A 17,510-nucleotide genomic window follows, 5' to 3' on the forward strand; every position below is an offset into this window, starting at 1 on the left:
TAACCCCAGACAGATCCAAAGTCAGATTCAAGTATGGTCTAAGATCCAAATTAAAGCAGATCTGAAGCTAAGATCAAACAAATCCAAAGCTCAAATCAAGTTAACCCAAGGCCCAGTTCAGACCTATCTAAAGTCAGAATTGATATGATCTAAGGCACAGACCCAAGCTGAATAACAGGGAGCCAAGCAAAACTTTTGGGCCCTCAAGCAAAAATCACATGGTAAAAGGCTCTTGAGCTTTCATCCACTATTCTTCCTCTTTCTTCTTATAGGACCATAGGACACCAAAATGAAGGCCAACCTGAAGTTGAAATGAAGATCAAGCTGAGGTCAAATCAAAGACGAGCTGAAGTTAAAATCACAACGAATCTGAAGCCAAAGTGTAGGCCAATCCAAAGTCAAAATTGAGCTGATCTGAAGCCCAAATTGAGGCAAATCACAAGCTCAAGCTGAGGCAAATAATAAGAAGTAACCAAGCAGAACTCAAAAGCCTTCCTAATAGAACTCAAAACTTTCATAATAATAGGCTCTCAAGCTTCTTCCATTAGTTTATTTTCTCCCGTTCTTGTAGGGCAACAGGTCATTGAAGCATTTGAACTGAGGTAAAAAATTGAACAAAGCTACGGTTGATATCAGACTCCAAAATAAAATGAAGATCGAGTTGAGATAGAGACAACTTAAAGCATAGGCCATCAAGACAGTCAGCCATAAAAGGCCAATACTATCGGAAGGCTAGAGGAAATCAAAGGACTAACCTGAGCATATCAAGATCAAGCTACCAAGCAAAAGGCCAACAGCTGGGAGGAAGGATCGAAGCCGCAGTAAAACCCAATGAAGCCCAAAGCTAATCTGAAAAGGCCAAGGAGAAGTAAACTAGATGAAACAGGATCCACCGCTCAAGACCTTTACGATTAGGCAGCAGAGGCTAACCCAAGCAAACCCCCGAAGGTCGAGTTCACTCTTCAGTGAACCAATGCCCTGAAGATCCTAGTCATATAAGAAGTAAAGCTCTCAATGACTAAGAAACGGGGGCTAACCAAAAGGACCCCCGAAGGCCGAGTTCACTCTTCAGTGAACCAACGCCTTGAAGACCTTAGTTGTTTGAGAATTGAAGACCTCATCAAATTAGGAAGCAAGGGCTAACTTATATGGACCCTCGAAGGCCAAGTTCATTCTTCAACGAACCAATGCCCTTGAAGACCCTAACTGATCAAGAAGCGGGGATAACCTACAAGGACTCCCGAGGCAACTATGACTGGGGACAACCTACAAGGACCCTCAAAGCAACTATGACTGGGGACAACCTACCAGGACCCACAATCCATCAACTCTGATCAACAAAGATATAGTGACTCTGGAGAATAAGTGCTGCAGCTTTATTCGGTGCCATCGCATACTTTAGTTCTATTATTTTATCTTCAATATTGCATAATTTTCTACTGCGTAAGGCCCTTATTGCGGCCATCTTCCAATTATTGTCTCCGACCAACCTCGCCATTCTACTACACTCTTAGGATATTTTATTATGCTCTTTGGTCAATCGGCATGTCTTCGGCAATCCCGAAATACTCTCTTCATCCAACCCAATTTTGACTCAGACTCGAGAGTGAGAGGGTAAGTGTTGGTGGTATTTTTGTTCTGGCCAAAGATGTGACCGTTTTTCTCACCATGCATAGGCTTTGGAAGCTCTCCTTAGTCAGTTGGATATGATAGAGGCTTTAAATATTGCCTCCGTGCCTCTTATCCCATCCTCCCATTAGCACCCAACAAGATAAAAAGGAAAAGAGAAAAAGGTGGAGGAGAGAAAAAAGGTGGCCATGGATGCCCACACCCTCCATGCTCTTCCGACTCCTCCCACCTCAGATTACGAGCCCCTTTGATGGCTTTGGCTCTTGCATCGACTACCAACCCTACTTCAGCCCTCTGACCTACTTCGGCCTCCATGCCCAGCATCGGCCATGTTCCAGCATTCGCCTCTACTCTCAGCTTTGGTAGTTGATCCCTTTGGAGGCCTCTCACAAGCCACGCCACCCATTAAAAAATGAGAACAGTCATGAGTAATGCAGGCCCCCATGCTCTCAGTCTCTAGCTGTCAGCTCTCAGTCTCTAGCTGTCAGCTCACACCATTAATAGGTAGCCCCCCCCACACATGCTCTAACCAATGCTGTCAAGCATGATTCTGGAGGGTATTTAAAGGAAGATAAATATCTCTGACAATCTTAGCTCTCCCATGACTAACAACCTGACAAAAAGCAGATGGCCACGACTAACAAACTGGTAATGGGCAGAGAGCCTACCCGAACAGTTCTTCAATTCTCATATATAACAAAGACCAAAAGGGACCCTCCAGGTATGAGACTTTTCCTTCCAATACGCTCACTCCTCTCCCCCTATTATCAGAAATCTAACTTAAGCATCAAAAGATCTCCATCGGAGCCACCTCCGATGGAAACTTCCTTTGCAGATACTATTGCCACCACCATCGTGCCATTGCCAACCAACCGTTGCCATCCAGCTTCAGCTATACCAACATCGAGATGGATTTCCGCGTCAACACACAAAAAGTCATATATATTATTTAGGATATCATATATATTCATAGAAAGTCATACAAGGTATCAGAAAATCATATATATTATTCAGAATATCATAAAAATATAGAAAGTCATACATATTATTCAGAATATCATATATATTTATAAAAAATCATACAAGACATCAGAAAATAATAAAATTATTCTTTCTTTGTTCTACGGAAAGAAGGATATTTTCGTTACTGAAAATTGAAGAAAAAAAAGTTGAATGGCATTAAATATCTATCCCATCATTAAGTACCGTATATGGTCCAATGTAATTAGATGGTGCTCTCCACGTCAATTTTATTGCACCACATGCAGTGCACAAAGACTTTCTCTGGCCACTATACTAGGAGTCTTGGGCCTACAATACAAGCCCATGAAGACCAAAGAGCCCAAGAGGTGAATGGTCGGCCCATGCACGTTCATTAAGGTGAAAATCTAAAGAAATTCTTTGTGCACCACGAGCGATGTAGAAAATCCGACGTGAAGCGCACCATCTTATCCGATTAGTCCACATAATCATCATTTTTCAATGCACATTTAATGCCTGCATGTCGGCTTTTTCGTTTAAAAATTTTGTATGACAAAAATACATCTGTTCTTTGAAAAAAATTATGATATCTTATAGCATATTATGGTCTAAGATGTCATAATATACCCTAAGATATCATAATATAGAATGAGCATTTTGTCCAATCACTTTTCAATGCACATTTAATGCCTGCTATTTTACTTTTTCATTTTAAAAATTTGAATGATAAAAATATCCTTATTTTTTGTAAAAAATTTAGACATCCTGTGTTTATTATGACATTCTGTATTATATTATGACATCCGATGGACAAAAATTCTGACTTTTTAGATGCAGGATGTCATAATATAAACATAAGGTATCATAATTTTTTCAAAAATAGAGATATTTTCGCCATACAAAATTTTTAAACGAAAAAATCGATCTGCAGATATTAAATGCATATTGAAAAGCAATGACTATGTAAATCAATCAGACAAGACGGTGTACTCCATATCAAATTTTTTATACCACCCGCAGTGCACAGAATTTTCCATCCAATCTCATATGCGTGTGCTCACCAAGTGTCCCATGTTCTTTTGAAAACCCATTATTTGGTTAAAATATGAACAAATATATATACTTTTCCATACCACTCTACTCGCATTCGTTTGCCTTTCATTTATTTTCTTTTATCTCAGCATAGGAAAGGATAAGCTTGGTAACTAATTTGAAACTAATTAGCAAGCCCAGCACCAGCTGCCCTCACAGACTAGCTGGACATAGATTGTCCCCAGGACATCCCACGCACTCATAAAAGCAGCATATCTATGGATCAGATTGTCCCCAGGACATCCCACGCACTCATAGGAGCAGCATATCTATGGATCAGGAGATTCAATTAGGGCAGCATTAGCGCAACAGGTAACGCTGCATGTGTTCAAATACGAACATTGCAACTACATTTTCCCCGCTAAAATTGCACAAGTCCAGCAGACATGTTTATGTTCAGAGAACATATTTACTTGCACTCGAGTGCTTATTTATATTGACATAAATACGACGCCATGCCAAATGCTAGGGGGATCATCATCGAACGCCAGTTTCATACGTCACCCCTGTTAGGCTTGTGGGAGACTGGATCCACCTGGAATAAAAAGAATCGGCAGTGTTTTGAAAATAAAAGTAAAATAAAAAATGTGGCCAGCAATCACTAGAAGATCGAGAGATAGCCTTCAATCAGTCGTACCGTTTCAAGAGATGGAATCCATTCATTTGTCGCTGGATTTCCCTTGGAAGATAGATGGCAGCCCGGTGCATCAGAGTCCGGTGTCAGTTCAAAGCTGCTTCCGGTGGGTTTTTCCATCCTGATGAAGCCGGTCCCAGTCTACAAAAGCCCGTGCATAAAATAGAAGCATGCATGAGAGACACAACTTGCAAGCTAAATACACAGATGTTCCCCTATGTAACATCTAAAAGCACAGAGCAATGGCAACAATGAGGAAGCGTGGGCTCAGGTCCTCAATCAACTCATCAGCACAAGCAGGCATAATATTTACGCTATTCCAACCCTGGAGTAGGTAACCGTAATGATGAAGAACCAGAAACAGAGCGTCCACATTCCCCATCTGTGCATAAATTCAAATCGAAGGGTGCTTCGCACGCAAATCTTTCATTCAGATAAGGGGGAAAAATGTCATCGACTGAAGGAATTAGATAAACATAATTGTTATTCCCGAAAATCCCGACTGTATTAATGGAGGAATGCAGTGAGTTGCAATTAAATCTATATCCTTTCCGACGGGCGCTGATGCAGGGCAACCACCTTAAATTTGGTGGTGCCACGAGGATGGCCATCAACGTGCAGAGAGTGGAAATATTAATGCGAGAATTGTAGGAATTTTTTTAAGATCATATGCAGAAAATTAGAACACAAAATCATAGATGTGTGCATATATTCGCTATTGATTTTCAAAACTCGATCAATTATGGATGCTTAGATGAACATCGAAGGCCAAGTCTATCTCCCCAGCTTCCACTCAACGGAGAGCTATTCAATGGGGGAAGTCTGAAAATTAATCTCAAAATATTTATAGGAAGTAGAGAAAAGATCTATCCATCTAAAGCTAACTTAATAGGCCCTTCTATCACGGGCTCAAGTTAGATTCAAGTCTACACTGTGCCGTCCCAACTACACCATCCAACATAAGGCCCGCATAGCCCAAAACACAAGGTTCACTTAACAACACTGGGCTTACATGCATGTCTATCAACCTGGATCATATAATCAGCCTATTTTTCTAATAAAATATAATTAATTAATTAATTAATGGCCGTCCATAATTAAAAAAATTCTCACATTCTTCCATTTGGACAATATTAATTATGATTTTAAAATTTTAAAAATATTTTATTTTAAAAATAACTTTCAGACTGAATAACAGAAAATATAGTATATGGCCATGATTTTTGAAAAATATATGATCCATAGATAGTACCTTAAAATTAACTCGGTCCAATAGTATCAATCATATTGAATCATGGGAGTCATTGCATTTTTTATTTGACACAAGATCTATCCATAGTTATGAACATCACTAATACTATCGACATGAGTCTTGGTGTGATAGTGTAGCAAAAAAATAGCATCCAAAAATGATCCTAATACATACTATTTTCATTGTCAATCCCCCAATTTCTCTTCAACATACTTGGATACAAAATAAGCAAAAAAAATTTAACGGCTTCAACAACAAGTCATTCTATCTCACATACTCAACATGATGTCAATGACGAAACATCACAACATATCTGAGACTCAACACTTGATCTCAAGTTTCATATAACAGATATATAAATAAGAGATCTCTAAATATACTCAAACAAATATGTACATATAATTAAAAGAATTAACATAAATATACCATCAATTTGTCATATCAACAATATATATTAATATTCATCGTAAGTATACGAGATGAAAAAGGTCCATAACAATAAAATATTGATAAATCAAAATACAAAGTCACTCCCACCAATCAAGTACATCAAAAGAACTCAATATGCACATATTTTCAACAAGCCTTGTAAACTACATGAGCCTCAAAGCCTTGGTTAGGGGATCAGCCAACATGAACTCTATATCTGTGTGCTCAACAGTTATGTCCCCTTTCTTCACAAGGTCTTTTATTATCAGGTACTTCAGCTTTAACTGTTTAGATCCACTAGAAGATTTATTGTTCTTTGTAAAGAACACAATAGCTCTATTATCGCAATAAATTATCAGTGGTCTAGTGATAGAATGAACAATCCGAAGCCCTGCAATAAGATTTCTCAACCAAATAGCCTGAGTAGCAGTCCCATAGCAGGCAATAAATTCAGCTTGCATAATGAAAGAAGCTGTCAGGGTCTGTTTAACACTCCTCCAGGATACTGCATCTCTAGCCAACATAAAAATATATCCTGAAGTTAATTTAAAATCATTAGGACATCCAACAAGATTTGAACCTGAATACACCACTAAGTCTAAATTATCAGATCTTTTATACACAAGCATGTAATTCTTAATTTTCTATAAGTATCTCATCACTCTCTTTGTAGCAACCCAATATTGGAAGCCTAGGTTTAACAGATACCTACCAAGAACCCCCACTATGAAGACAATATCAGGTCTGATGCAAATCTGAGCATACATCAAACTCTCTTTAATACTGGCATAAGTTACGTTCTTCATGTGATCTTTCTCAAGCTCATTCCTGGGGCACTGATCTTTATTAAATTTGTCACTTTTGGCAACAAGCATATCACATGGTTTGTAATTGTGTATTATTAAATCTTTCAAGAACCCTGTTAATGTATGCCTTCTGTGACAAACCCAATAGATGACATGATCTATCCCTATAAATTTTAATACTTAGGACAAAGGTTGTCTCCTCAAAATCTTTTATATCAAAAGTTCTAGATAGTATTTGTTTAGTCTCACTAAGCAAACCAAAATCACAAATAGCAAGCAAGATATCATATATATATATATATATATGTATATATATATATATATATATATATATATATATATATATATATATATATATATATATATATATATATAACAATACTCTGTGAAGGAGTATTGGAGTGTTACCAACTCAGCTTCTCAAATGAGTTTTGTTGTACCATCTGAAAAGAACACCTCTTCACATTAAATTATATTATTAATGTATGATATTATTATATTCTTACAATTAAAGCCTAACATCTCTTCACATTAAATTATGTTATTAATGTATGGTATTATTATATTCTTACAATTAAAGTCTATTTATATAGGTAGTTGAGAATATGAAGTGATCCTAAAAATTTAAATGAATATTATTTTATTATTTATATATAATTTTTTTTCAATCTGATCAGATCTAGAAGAAAAATTATTTTCATATATCTGGCCCCATGCAATGCATAGATCTTCGACTAGTTAACATTAAATTAAGAGAAAGATAAATTTGCTCCCACTAATTTTGAGATAAATATACTAATCAACTTTATTTTTCTCAAAGCATAAGAGAGATTACCACCTCATCAAATTTCAAGTATCATTATTGAGATGCTTGTTTCAAATCATAGATTGTATTTTCTCCTTCATAGCATCTATCCACAAATCAAACAGAGACAACTCACAGCATCATGGTATGTTACAAGATCAACTACATGTCCAATGTTATAGTTACTTTTTCCAAGATAGACAAAAAAAAATCATCAGAAATAGTAGGCCCTCTCTATCTGACAGATCTCCTTAATGGAACCTCCTTAACAGGCTGAACTAGTTGAAGATTCTTTACAGCAGTAGGAGGACCAGGGCTCTGAACATCCACTCTATCAATGGGTGCAGAAACTATATGCTCATGTGATAAAGCCATAAGAATGGAGACAGTCTCAATATGACTACTATCAATATTAATAGTCCAGGTGTTGGGATTCGGATGCACAGCAGAAATAGATTTTAAAAATTTTTAAACATGTACCAACTATTAAAAATATGTGATCCGAATCCCAAATCCAAAATCATCTTGATGATGTCAATCAAATATAAATATATAGCATATAAATGAGAGATCAGAAATGATATACCATGCAGAAAAATCAGAATCGCCCACTGATTGGTATCCTTGAGGCACCCAAGTATGTGCCCTCCAACGGTGATCCATACGGATCTCGATCTAGGACTTCCCCCAATCTGCATTCGTCAAATTTTCTTCTCAAAAAAATTAGCAACTCCTTTCTTTGCATCACCAACATTTGGTATTATATTCTCTCCTTTTTTTCTTCTATCGGACATGTAAATCCTTCATGTCACCTTGCCCTCTTGCTGTCCAATTTTTGGACCTTAGGAACCACACACCCAAGCCCTATGAATCAGCCATTTTCAGCCCCAAATCATGACTCAAATAGAAGTCATGAAAGGTGTCAAACACCCTCAAACCACCCAACCATTGGACGTTAAGACTAGTGGCGTGAATCCACCTTTGGCACGAGGGATGGAGGAGTCTTACTCTCCATGGGCGCACTACAAGAGATACAAGAAATAGCATCCAACTCTTGGACTCTATTTCTACGTGGAGTTCCTTAGGCGCAGATTTTTTCAGAGGCATGAAGCCTTTACTTTTTCGTGGAATCCCTTTCTGGTATCGAACATTTGGACGCCAAAGATAGACATGAGAAAAACAAATGGCACTAGCACCAGAGAAGAGAGTCCTAAGGGCTTGAAACTCTTTCACTTTTCTAAAATGGAATGAAGAGGCGTGAAAGATTTTATTGTTGCATGAAACTCTTTCATGCAATTCCCAATATGCGTGGAATAAAGAGGGGTGCGCCATCTTGTGCGTGAAGAAAATATGGGGCATGGATACTTCTTAAAGAAGGATTCTAACTTTAAATGAAGAGATAAGAAAAAGGTGCCATCTTTTGGCGCTAAGAATCCTTCACGTGAATCTCCAAAAGGTGCAAGAAATAAGAGAGCTAAATGGCGTGGGGTACTCCCAGGAGGCTTGGACTCTTTCTTAGATAACCCATTGACTTATTCAAAGGTGGCTTAAGAGTCCAAATAGATTTGATCCTTGACTAATCAAAGCCCAATGCCCATATGAATCCAAATAGATTAGGGATTAGGATTTAAACACGTACTAGCATGCTTGACCTAAACCCATTAAGATCAAATCTTTATTGAATTAGGTTCAACAAAACCTTATCAAAAGTTCTAGATCAATTTTCTTTTGTGTGTGATCCATTGGATTCCATATCTAACCAGCAGTAAGTCTAAACTCATATGTACCTAATCCAATTAAGTCTAAGATACATTGAACCCAAGTACATCAATTAATTAGAACTCCTTTCTAATTAATTACTGAATTAAACTCTTTAATTCATCGGGACCTACAAGTCAAGATTGACGTTTAGCAACCGTGTCATGACTACTTAGAAAATATGAAATTTGATGGAATACCAAAATTATCCTTCCATGATGAGTTACCGTACAATTCAATCGTTCGATCATACAACATCCCGGACAGACCATGAGCATGAAATCATGTCAAGCTCAAATATCTATCCATATGTATCTCGATCTGATGATGTCTCGGTTGATGAACCAATAGAAACTCTTTCTAATGTTCATCTATATTTTGGCCAGAGACTCTCTGAGTCATCATCCCATGAGACCACATAGGATGTTCTTTCCTCTTACAAAGAGTGATCAATTCTTTGTTGATCACTCACAATCTTCATAAAGACTTCACCATACCTAGAACATTCCACAGACATCTCAAAGAGTCATGCTAGAGTATGAACCAAAGCATGGATCCACATGCATAAGATACTATGACGATCTCAGATCTAAAGATCATTTGCACCACTTTCACTGAAGAACCATCTTTTGACATGCTAATAAGACTCCATCAGATGTTCTCTCTATAGATCAATTCAGTGAACTCATTCTTTAATGAGCACCTATATTCTTGTATTAGTGTCACTACACAAGTGATTGTGAGATTAATCATCCTCTTCATGGAGCATCATACGATGTACCAGTCTTATCGGTATCATCGATCTCTGACTCAATGATCCTATGACTAAGAATATTTTAGACTGAGGCTATCAAGATTTTAGGTCTCACTGACATGATCTTATCATAGTCCTAAAATTATTATCCTAATCTATGGAGTTCGTCATAATCATAATTAAATCATAATATGATACAACAAATGATGAAACAATGACTCATAAATATAAAATAACCAATGTTATACATATAAGTAGAAAGATTATACAGAATAGTCTCATCACATTATCCATGTGATTGACTTGTAGGATACTATTCTTTTACTGAAAAAATTCAACATCAATCACATCAAGTTCTAAAAATTTAATAGCCAGTGACTCTACAATTCTATTCCTCTCTCAAGATTATAGAACCTATACCCAATGAAACAACAACTGATTTTAGGATCAACTTTTTTCTCTGTGAGATTATATATTTTTGCTTCTACAGGATAATCCCAAATTTCGAAAATAGTTTAAGCTAGATTTTCTATTAGTCCAAAATTCAAAAGGTGTTTTAGGCACAGATTTACTGAAAACTCTATTAAAGATATACAAGATAGTTTTAACAGCCTCACCTCACAGATATTCTAGCAAGTTAGACCTACTCATCATGCTCCTCATCATATCCTTAAGAATGCATTTACGCCTCTCGATCATACTATTCTGCTCCGAACTATCAGGTATGGTATATTGGGCAATAATCTTATAATTCTATAAGTATTTGGCAAATGGATCCATATGCTGTCCTACCACATCATGTTTGTCATAATACTCACCCCCACGATCAAATCTTAAGATCTTGATGACCTTTTCCAATTATTTTTCAACTTCTATTTTGAAGATTTTAAATTTCTTAGGGACATCTGATTTTTTTTTAATTAAATAAAGATAACCATATCAAAAAAATCATCAATAAATATAATGAAGTATTTATTACTATACATTGTAGAAGAATAAGGTCCGCTAATGTCCATGTGAATTATTTCCAAAAGGCCTGAACTACGAATTGCCCCTTTCTTTTTAGTCTTCATCAATTTATCCCTAATACAATCAATGCAAGTCTCCAAGTCTCTAAAATCTAAAGCAGGTAAAATGTCATCCTTTATTAATCTACCAATTCTTTCTTTAGATATATATCCTAAGTGCTTCTACCACAATATAGAGGATCTATGATCCTAAAATGCTTTGCAACTACATTCTCAACATTTAAAGAAGCAATTGTCACAAGCTAAACATAATTTATATAATCTATCATTTAAAATATTATAACCAATAATCTGAGAATTAAACATCAAATTATTTTTTTCATCATGAAAATCAAAACCAAATCCAAGCCTATCTAAAGAAGAAACATACATCAAATCTCTTCTAAAAGAAGGTACATAAAAGGTGTTCTCCAAAAAAATTCTAAAACTCGACTCTAAAGATAACTTGACAACTCTTATATATATGACTTCAACTTCAAAATCATTTCCTACTTTCAGCTTGGTCTCATTCAGACTTGTTTCCACTTGCTTATGAACCCCCTACAAAGAAATAGCAATATGAGTTATGGCACCACTATCAATCCACCAGAAATCAATAGGGACATTGACTATATTTGACTCATAACAAACAAGAGTTAGGGGCTTACCTTCCCATTTTTCTTTTTTTTCTATCCAAGACTTGAACTTCTAGTATTGACTCCTTATATGGCCTTTCTTCTTACAGTGAAATTATTTGATATTTTTTCAGTGACAGCTTTGGAACCTCCTACAGAATGATTCTGACTGGAGTTGTTACTATATCCTTTAGCATCTTGAGATTGTCTAGGAGCAATTAGATTTATGCCTTTTTTGATTCATAGAATCCTTGCTAGAATGGGGTTTAGGTTAGAAGGAAAGACGGGCACTCTCACTCTTTTTTTTCTTAAGCTTTTCTTCCTCAGCAATATATCTAGTGATCAAATCATTAATACTCCAGATTTCATTCAAAGTGTTATAGGCAGTTTTGATCTGAAAAAATTCAACAAATAAGAAATTCAAAGCATGAGGCACAAGAAAAGAATCAGACAAATTAATTTTGAGACCCTTAAACTTAGTTTGGAGATGAACCATTTTCAGAATATATTTTCTGATACTCCTAATATTATCATATCTCATAGTTATCAGTTCTTTCATTAGGCATCTAGACTCAGCATTTTCAGACACAAGGTATCTCTATCCTATAGCATCTAATAGTTCTTTAGCATTATTGATCTCTAATAGGTCACTCAGTAGATGCTCAGAAATAGACCTCTTAATAGCAATCAAGCTAAGCCTATTAGATTTTTTCCATTTGGCAAAATAATCTTTTTATTCAGATATACTCTGATCATTGAGATCATCAGATTTATTCTCATACAATACTACATCAATGTCAGCAATTCCAAGAGTAAATTCATGTCTTGCTTCCACCTCTTATAATTTTATCCAGTCAAAATCTCAACAATAATATTGTTATGTTTACTCTAAATGAGACTGTACAATCAAATAGCAGGAATGCAAAACATTAGTCGATGGGTATATACACAAACAATATAGGCTATAACAAGAGCCCAAACATAATATCGCATGTTCCACCTTAGGTAGAATATGCAATATGCATAAGTGTTCTTCACATGAAGTCACAAGAAGAAATACTCTAGCATTCAAAAGCCTATCCCCTTTGGGTGGATAAACTTCGAAAGTTAAAGCACCCTCACGACACAATGCTTCATATAATTCCCAATTAAAACATACAATAACCCTCTTTGGGCAGGTGATTGTATGCCATAACTAGAAAATATCTCTCTTATGATGAAAAATCTCATAGACTGACATAAATAAATCACTTTGATGATAAATATTTATGCCAACCTATAAATTATCCATACAGGGAAATAAATGCCCAAACAAATATAAGTCGACATATTTTAACCACATGTATACTCACAAAAGATCAAGTCCAGAATAGGATGCTAAACAACATACACCCCACTGATCATATTACAGCATAATATCGTATTACAAAGCTACAGTAACAAATTTGTACAACTCAAATAAACAGGTTAGGTTTTAAGCTATTTAACCTCTAAAAAGAAAGCTGAAAGTATATATACAACTAGAAAAAATACATGCTACCAAACATCTGTCACATGCCAAAATAATTTTTTAAGCTATTATGCTTCAAAAAATATTTTAAAAAATAATATATTATATTATATAATTAAAAAATATTAAAAAATAATTTTTTTGAAGACTATCATCAGAAATAAACCCTTTTCAAAGATCAAACTGAAGTTTTGAAGAACTATTATGAAATAATAAACTTCAGTAGGGCTAAACTGTAACACAAGATCTTTATGCAATAAACATATTATAGAGATTAAAATGTAAATAATTAAGGGCTAAAATCAAATATTATACACTGGAGGGACTAAAATGCAAAAAGCCATAGAACTAACAAATCGGGTTCGGATTTTGGGTTGAAACCCAAAACCCGAAACCCATTAAGGGGTTTCTCCCTTGGGATCGCACGGTGGAAAAAGGATGCCAAGAACCGGCGCCCCTTTCTCCAAATCCCGGTCTGGTAGCCGGTGGGCACGGCCGGCCCTGGGGCGGGTCAAAGCGGGCGACCGCTCCAGGCCCTCTTTTTTTTTTCTTTTATCTGGGTAAACCAAACGCTTTCTTCCTCTCCCGAGTCCCAGCACCCCAACGGCTTTTTTGGATAAATCAAACGTCTTCTCCCTCTCACAATCTGTAGCTCCTCTCCCCCGCCTCCTCCTCCGTCTCCGATCTTTTCATCCTATTCTGCTGTCCATCGGTGATTCTTCCTTATTTTGGACGTCAAAAATCAGATCAAAATCCGTCAAAAAGTCAAGTAAATCTCTTCAATCCTCCTCTTTCAATCTGCTATGAATAATTAATATTTAAAATATATCAATTTTTAATAATTTTTTTTTTATTTGGCCCCAGGCCTAAAAAATATCAAGACCGGCCCTACCGGTGGGAGACTGACCACCGTCCTCTCCCCGGCCATCTCGATCGGCCGCCGGCCCCAATTACGGTGTGGAGGAGCCGGCGGCCTCTTTCCCTCTTCTTTTTTTTTGTTTGATGGGAGAAAGGGGAAGAACAGCACCTGACATCACCGCCGTCGGTGTCGCCGCCGCCTGCCCAGATCGTGCTGTCGGCATCATGGCCGCCTGCAGTGGCAGCAAGGGAGGAGGAGGAAAGCATGGCGGTGGGAACCACCGGCCCTCACTTTGCTCTTCCTTTCTCCTTTTTTTTTTTTTTTGTTATTGTTTGGATCCTCGGATCGGGACGGGAATCGTCGCTGCCTCTCCTTCGGCTCCTCCTAGTTGCCACCGGACCGGCAGGATCGCCGGCGGCCTGGCACGAGGACCCCCCTGTGGTCACCTCATGATAGGAGGAGGGCACGGTGGTGGGAACCGCCACCCCTCCCCTTTTCTTTTCTTTTATTTTATTTTTTTTTATTTTATGTTCCGTCGGCCCCTTTACCACCGGTTGGTCTAGGTGGTGGCCAGAGCTTGATCCTGTCGGAGAGCCAGTGAGAAGAAAAAGGAGAAGAGGGCACAGCCACAGGAGATCCATCCCTCTTCCTTTTGTTTGGTTTTATTTTTTTCTTTTTTTTTAATTATACCAAAATAAATCAATTATTTTATTTAATTTTAATTTTTAAAAAAAATATTATCAATTTTTTCCAGATCATATGCAAAAAAAATTAGAATATAAAATTATAAATATTTACTTGTATTTATCATTGATTCTCAAAACTCGATTGAGCATCTATTTATCATTGATTCTCAAAACTCGATCAATCATGGATGCTCAGATAAATCAAAAGTCAAATTTTTATCCCCAGCTTTCTTTCAACAAGCGGCTATTCAATAGAATAAGTTTGAAAATTTATCTCATAGTAGTTATAGTAAGTGAAGAGGGAATCTAGCCATTTAAAGCTAATCCTAACAGACCCTCCTATCTGAAAATTTATCTCATAGTAGTTATAGTAAGTGAAGAGGGAATCTAGCCATTTAAAGCTAACCCTAACAGACCCTCCTATCACGGGCTCAAGTCGGATTCAGGTCTACACCGTGCCGCCTCAACCATACCATCCAACATAAAGCCCGCATAGCCCAAAACACAATGATCACTTAACAACATTGGGTTTACATACATGTCCATCAATCTGGATCATATAATCAGTTTATTTTTTTAATAAAATAAAATAAAATAATTAAAATTAATTTTTTAGTCCATCAATCTGGATCATATAGTCAGTTTATTTTTTTAATAAAATAAAATAAAATAATTAAAATTAGTTTTTAATCCCGTGCATGTGGGGGGTTATAAAATCACATAAGTTATGATTTGAGAAAAAATAAAAAGTTATAATGATAATAATATGCATCTAATATATGGAAGGTTGAGAGCTCTTAAGAGCTTAATAGAATTTCAAATAAAAATAAAGAGGGAGAAGCATGTTGAGGATCTCCTAAAAAAATAAAATGATCAAGCTCAAGCTCATTTAATATGACAGAGAGCCTAATAGAATTTCAAAAAACCACACCAAATCATTGCTTTCAATATTTTAAATAACTTTTAAGTGCTTTCAATACTGTAATTAATAACATAATATTTATATCATCCTATATTAATGTGGCATAATGGAGGTTTTATATTGTGGCAGACAGCATAAAAATGTGAAGATTTTTTGCTTATGTGGATAGACTAGATTGATAATATAATTTTTCTCTGCTTTCATATATATATATATATATATATATATATATATATATATATATATATATATATATATTATAGAAAAAAAAATAATTTTTTAAATAATAATAATAATAATAATAACGATCACCAAAAATTTAGGGAGGAAGGGGATAGAAACAGACCGTGTGGTGCTGCTTATCGATGCAGTCGAGATCTTTGTAATACTCTGTCTCCACGTATTCCTCTACCGCTTCATGGGTTTCATCGTAGAACAGTTTCTACAAGGAAATCGAACCAATTGATCGATCGTTGACGGAGATGTTGGATGGGAAGGGAAGAGGAGAGGAAACCAGGCCATGATGAACATGAAGTGGTGAAAGATAAAAAGAGGAAGCCACCTGGGGATCTGCCTCCAGATCTTGAAACTTGTCGAATTCGGGAATGGAATGTTGATCGGAGGGCTGGAGGGCGTCGGAGTAGACGGAGGAGTAGTCGCTGCGGGAGGGCTTGGAATGGCGCTTGGGGACGATCCCTTGGAAGTACTCCCGCGCCTCCGCCTCCCTCTTCACCTCCTCATCCGGTGGCATATGAGCGTCGCTCCGGGCTGGCCTCGACAAAGGCACAGACATACCTCTCTGTCTCTCTCGTTCGCTTGCTCTGGAGTCTGCAGTGGAAAGAAGCCCTGCCCTGCCCGGTTCTGCCCTTTGGATACATCCTCTATTTATATCGAATTGCAAAGCGAAATGCACCTCTTGGCCAGCCAATGTAACAAAATATCTGGCGAACCTTATCTGGAAGTGAACCAAGAGGAGGTCATAGTCATGGAGTTCATGATTGACCGGGCAAAGCCTCGCTCACCTTCCTCCTCATCCCGTCAAGGGGATCTGTTGTATCTTTCGCGTGAATGAATGGATGGTTTTTTCTTTTTTTTTTTTTCCCTTTCCTCTCCCAACGACATCAACCACCGGACCATATTTGCACAACTTTCAAACCATTATGACTTCTTTCTTCTATCCATACGTAGAGATTTCCAAAATGACTATCATGCGACCTAATAGTTGATATCACGAAGAAAAATTAATCATTCTTTTGTATGAAAGATGCAATCCAAACCATTCTTTGGTATCATTACTATTCTTCTTCTAATTTAAATCAATTTCATAGCATTCTTACCCTCTCTAATTTTAGGCATCATTTAACAAACATAAGAAAAATAAAATAAAATGACATAAAAAATTAAAAAAATCTATGAAAAAAAGAAAATATATTTAAAAAAATTGTCAATACAATAATAAAAAAATATAAAAGAGAAAAATAATGTTTTTGTATTCTTAATATAATCTACTAGGTCAAGGTGAAGAAATGAGATGGAAAGAGAGGCATGGTGGAAAAAAGGGAGAGAGAATCAAAGAACAAGAGAATGCTATAGAAATAGAAAAAAAAGAAAAAGAAATGATGAGAGATTTATGGGGCGATGTGATAGGGGTGCAATGGAATTAAAGAGGGAGATGGGATTGGGGTATTGGCGTCGATGGATATTTATGAGAGATTTAAGAGATATGAGTGAAATCTGAGAAAGATATGAAT

General features: G+C 36.5%; 1 protein-coding gene across 1 annotated transcript; it reads right to left on the reverse strand.

Moving 5' to 3' along the window:
• Positions 1-3,970: 3,970 nt before the first annotated feature.
• LOC105032586 (uncharacterized) lies at positions 3,971-16,624 on the reverse strand. Its single transcript, XM_010907062.3, has 4 exons — positions 16,322-16,624; positions 16,106-16,201; positions 4,340-4,477; positions 3,971-4,237 (listed from the first exon to the last, which is right to left on the reverse strand). The coding sequence occupies exons 1-4, from the start codon at positions 16,550-16,552 to the stop codon at positions 4,196-4,198; spliced, it is 507 nt and encodes a 168-aa protein (XP_010905364.1). The 5' UTR covers positions 16,553-16,624; the 3' UTR covers positions 3,971-4,195.
• Positions 16,625-17,510: the final 886 nt, after the last annotated feature.

This window comes from Elaeis guineensis, chromosome 5 (assembly GCF_000442705.2).
Source record: "Elaeis guineensis isolate ETL-2024a chromosome 5, EG11, whole genome shotgun sequence".
NCBI lineage: Eukaryota > Viridiplantae > Streptophyta > Magnoliopsida > Arecales > Arecaceae > Elaeis > Elaeis guineensis.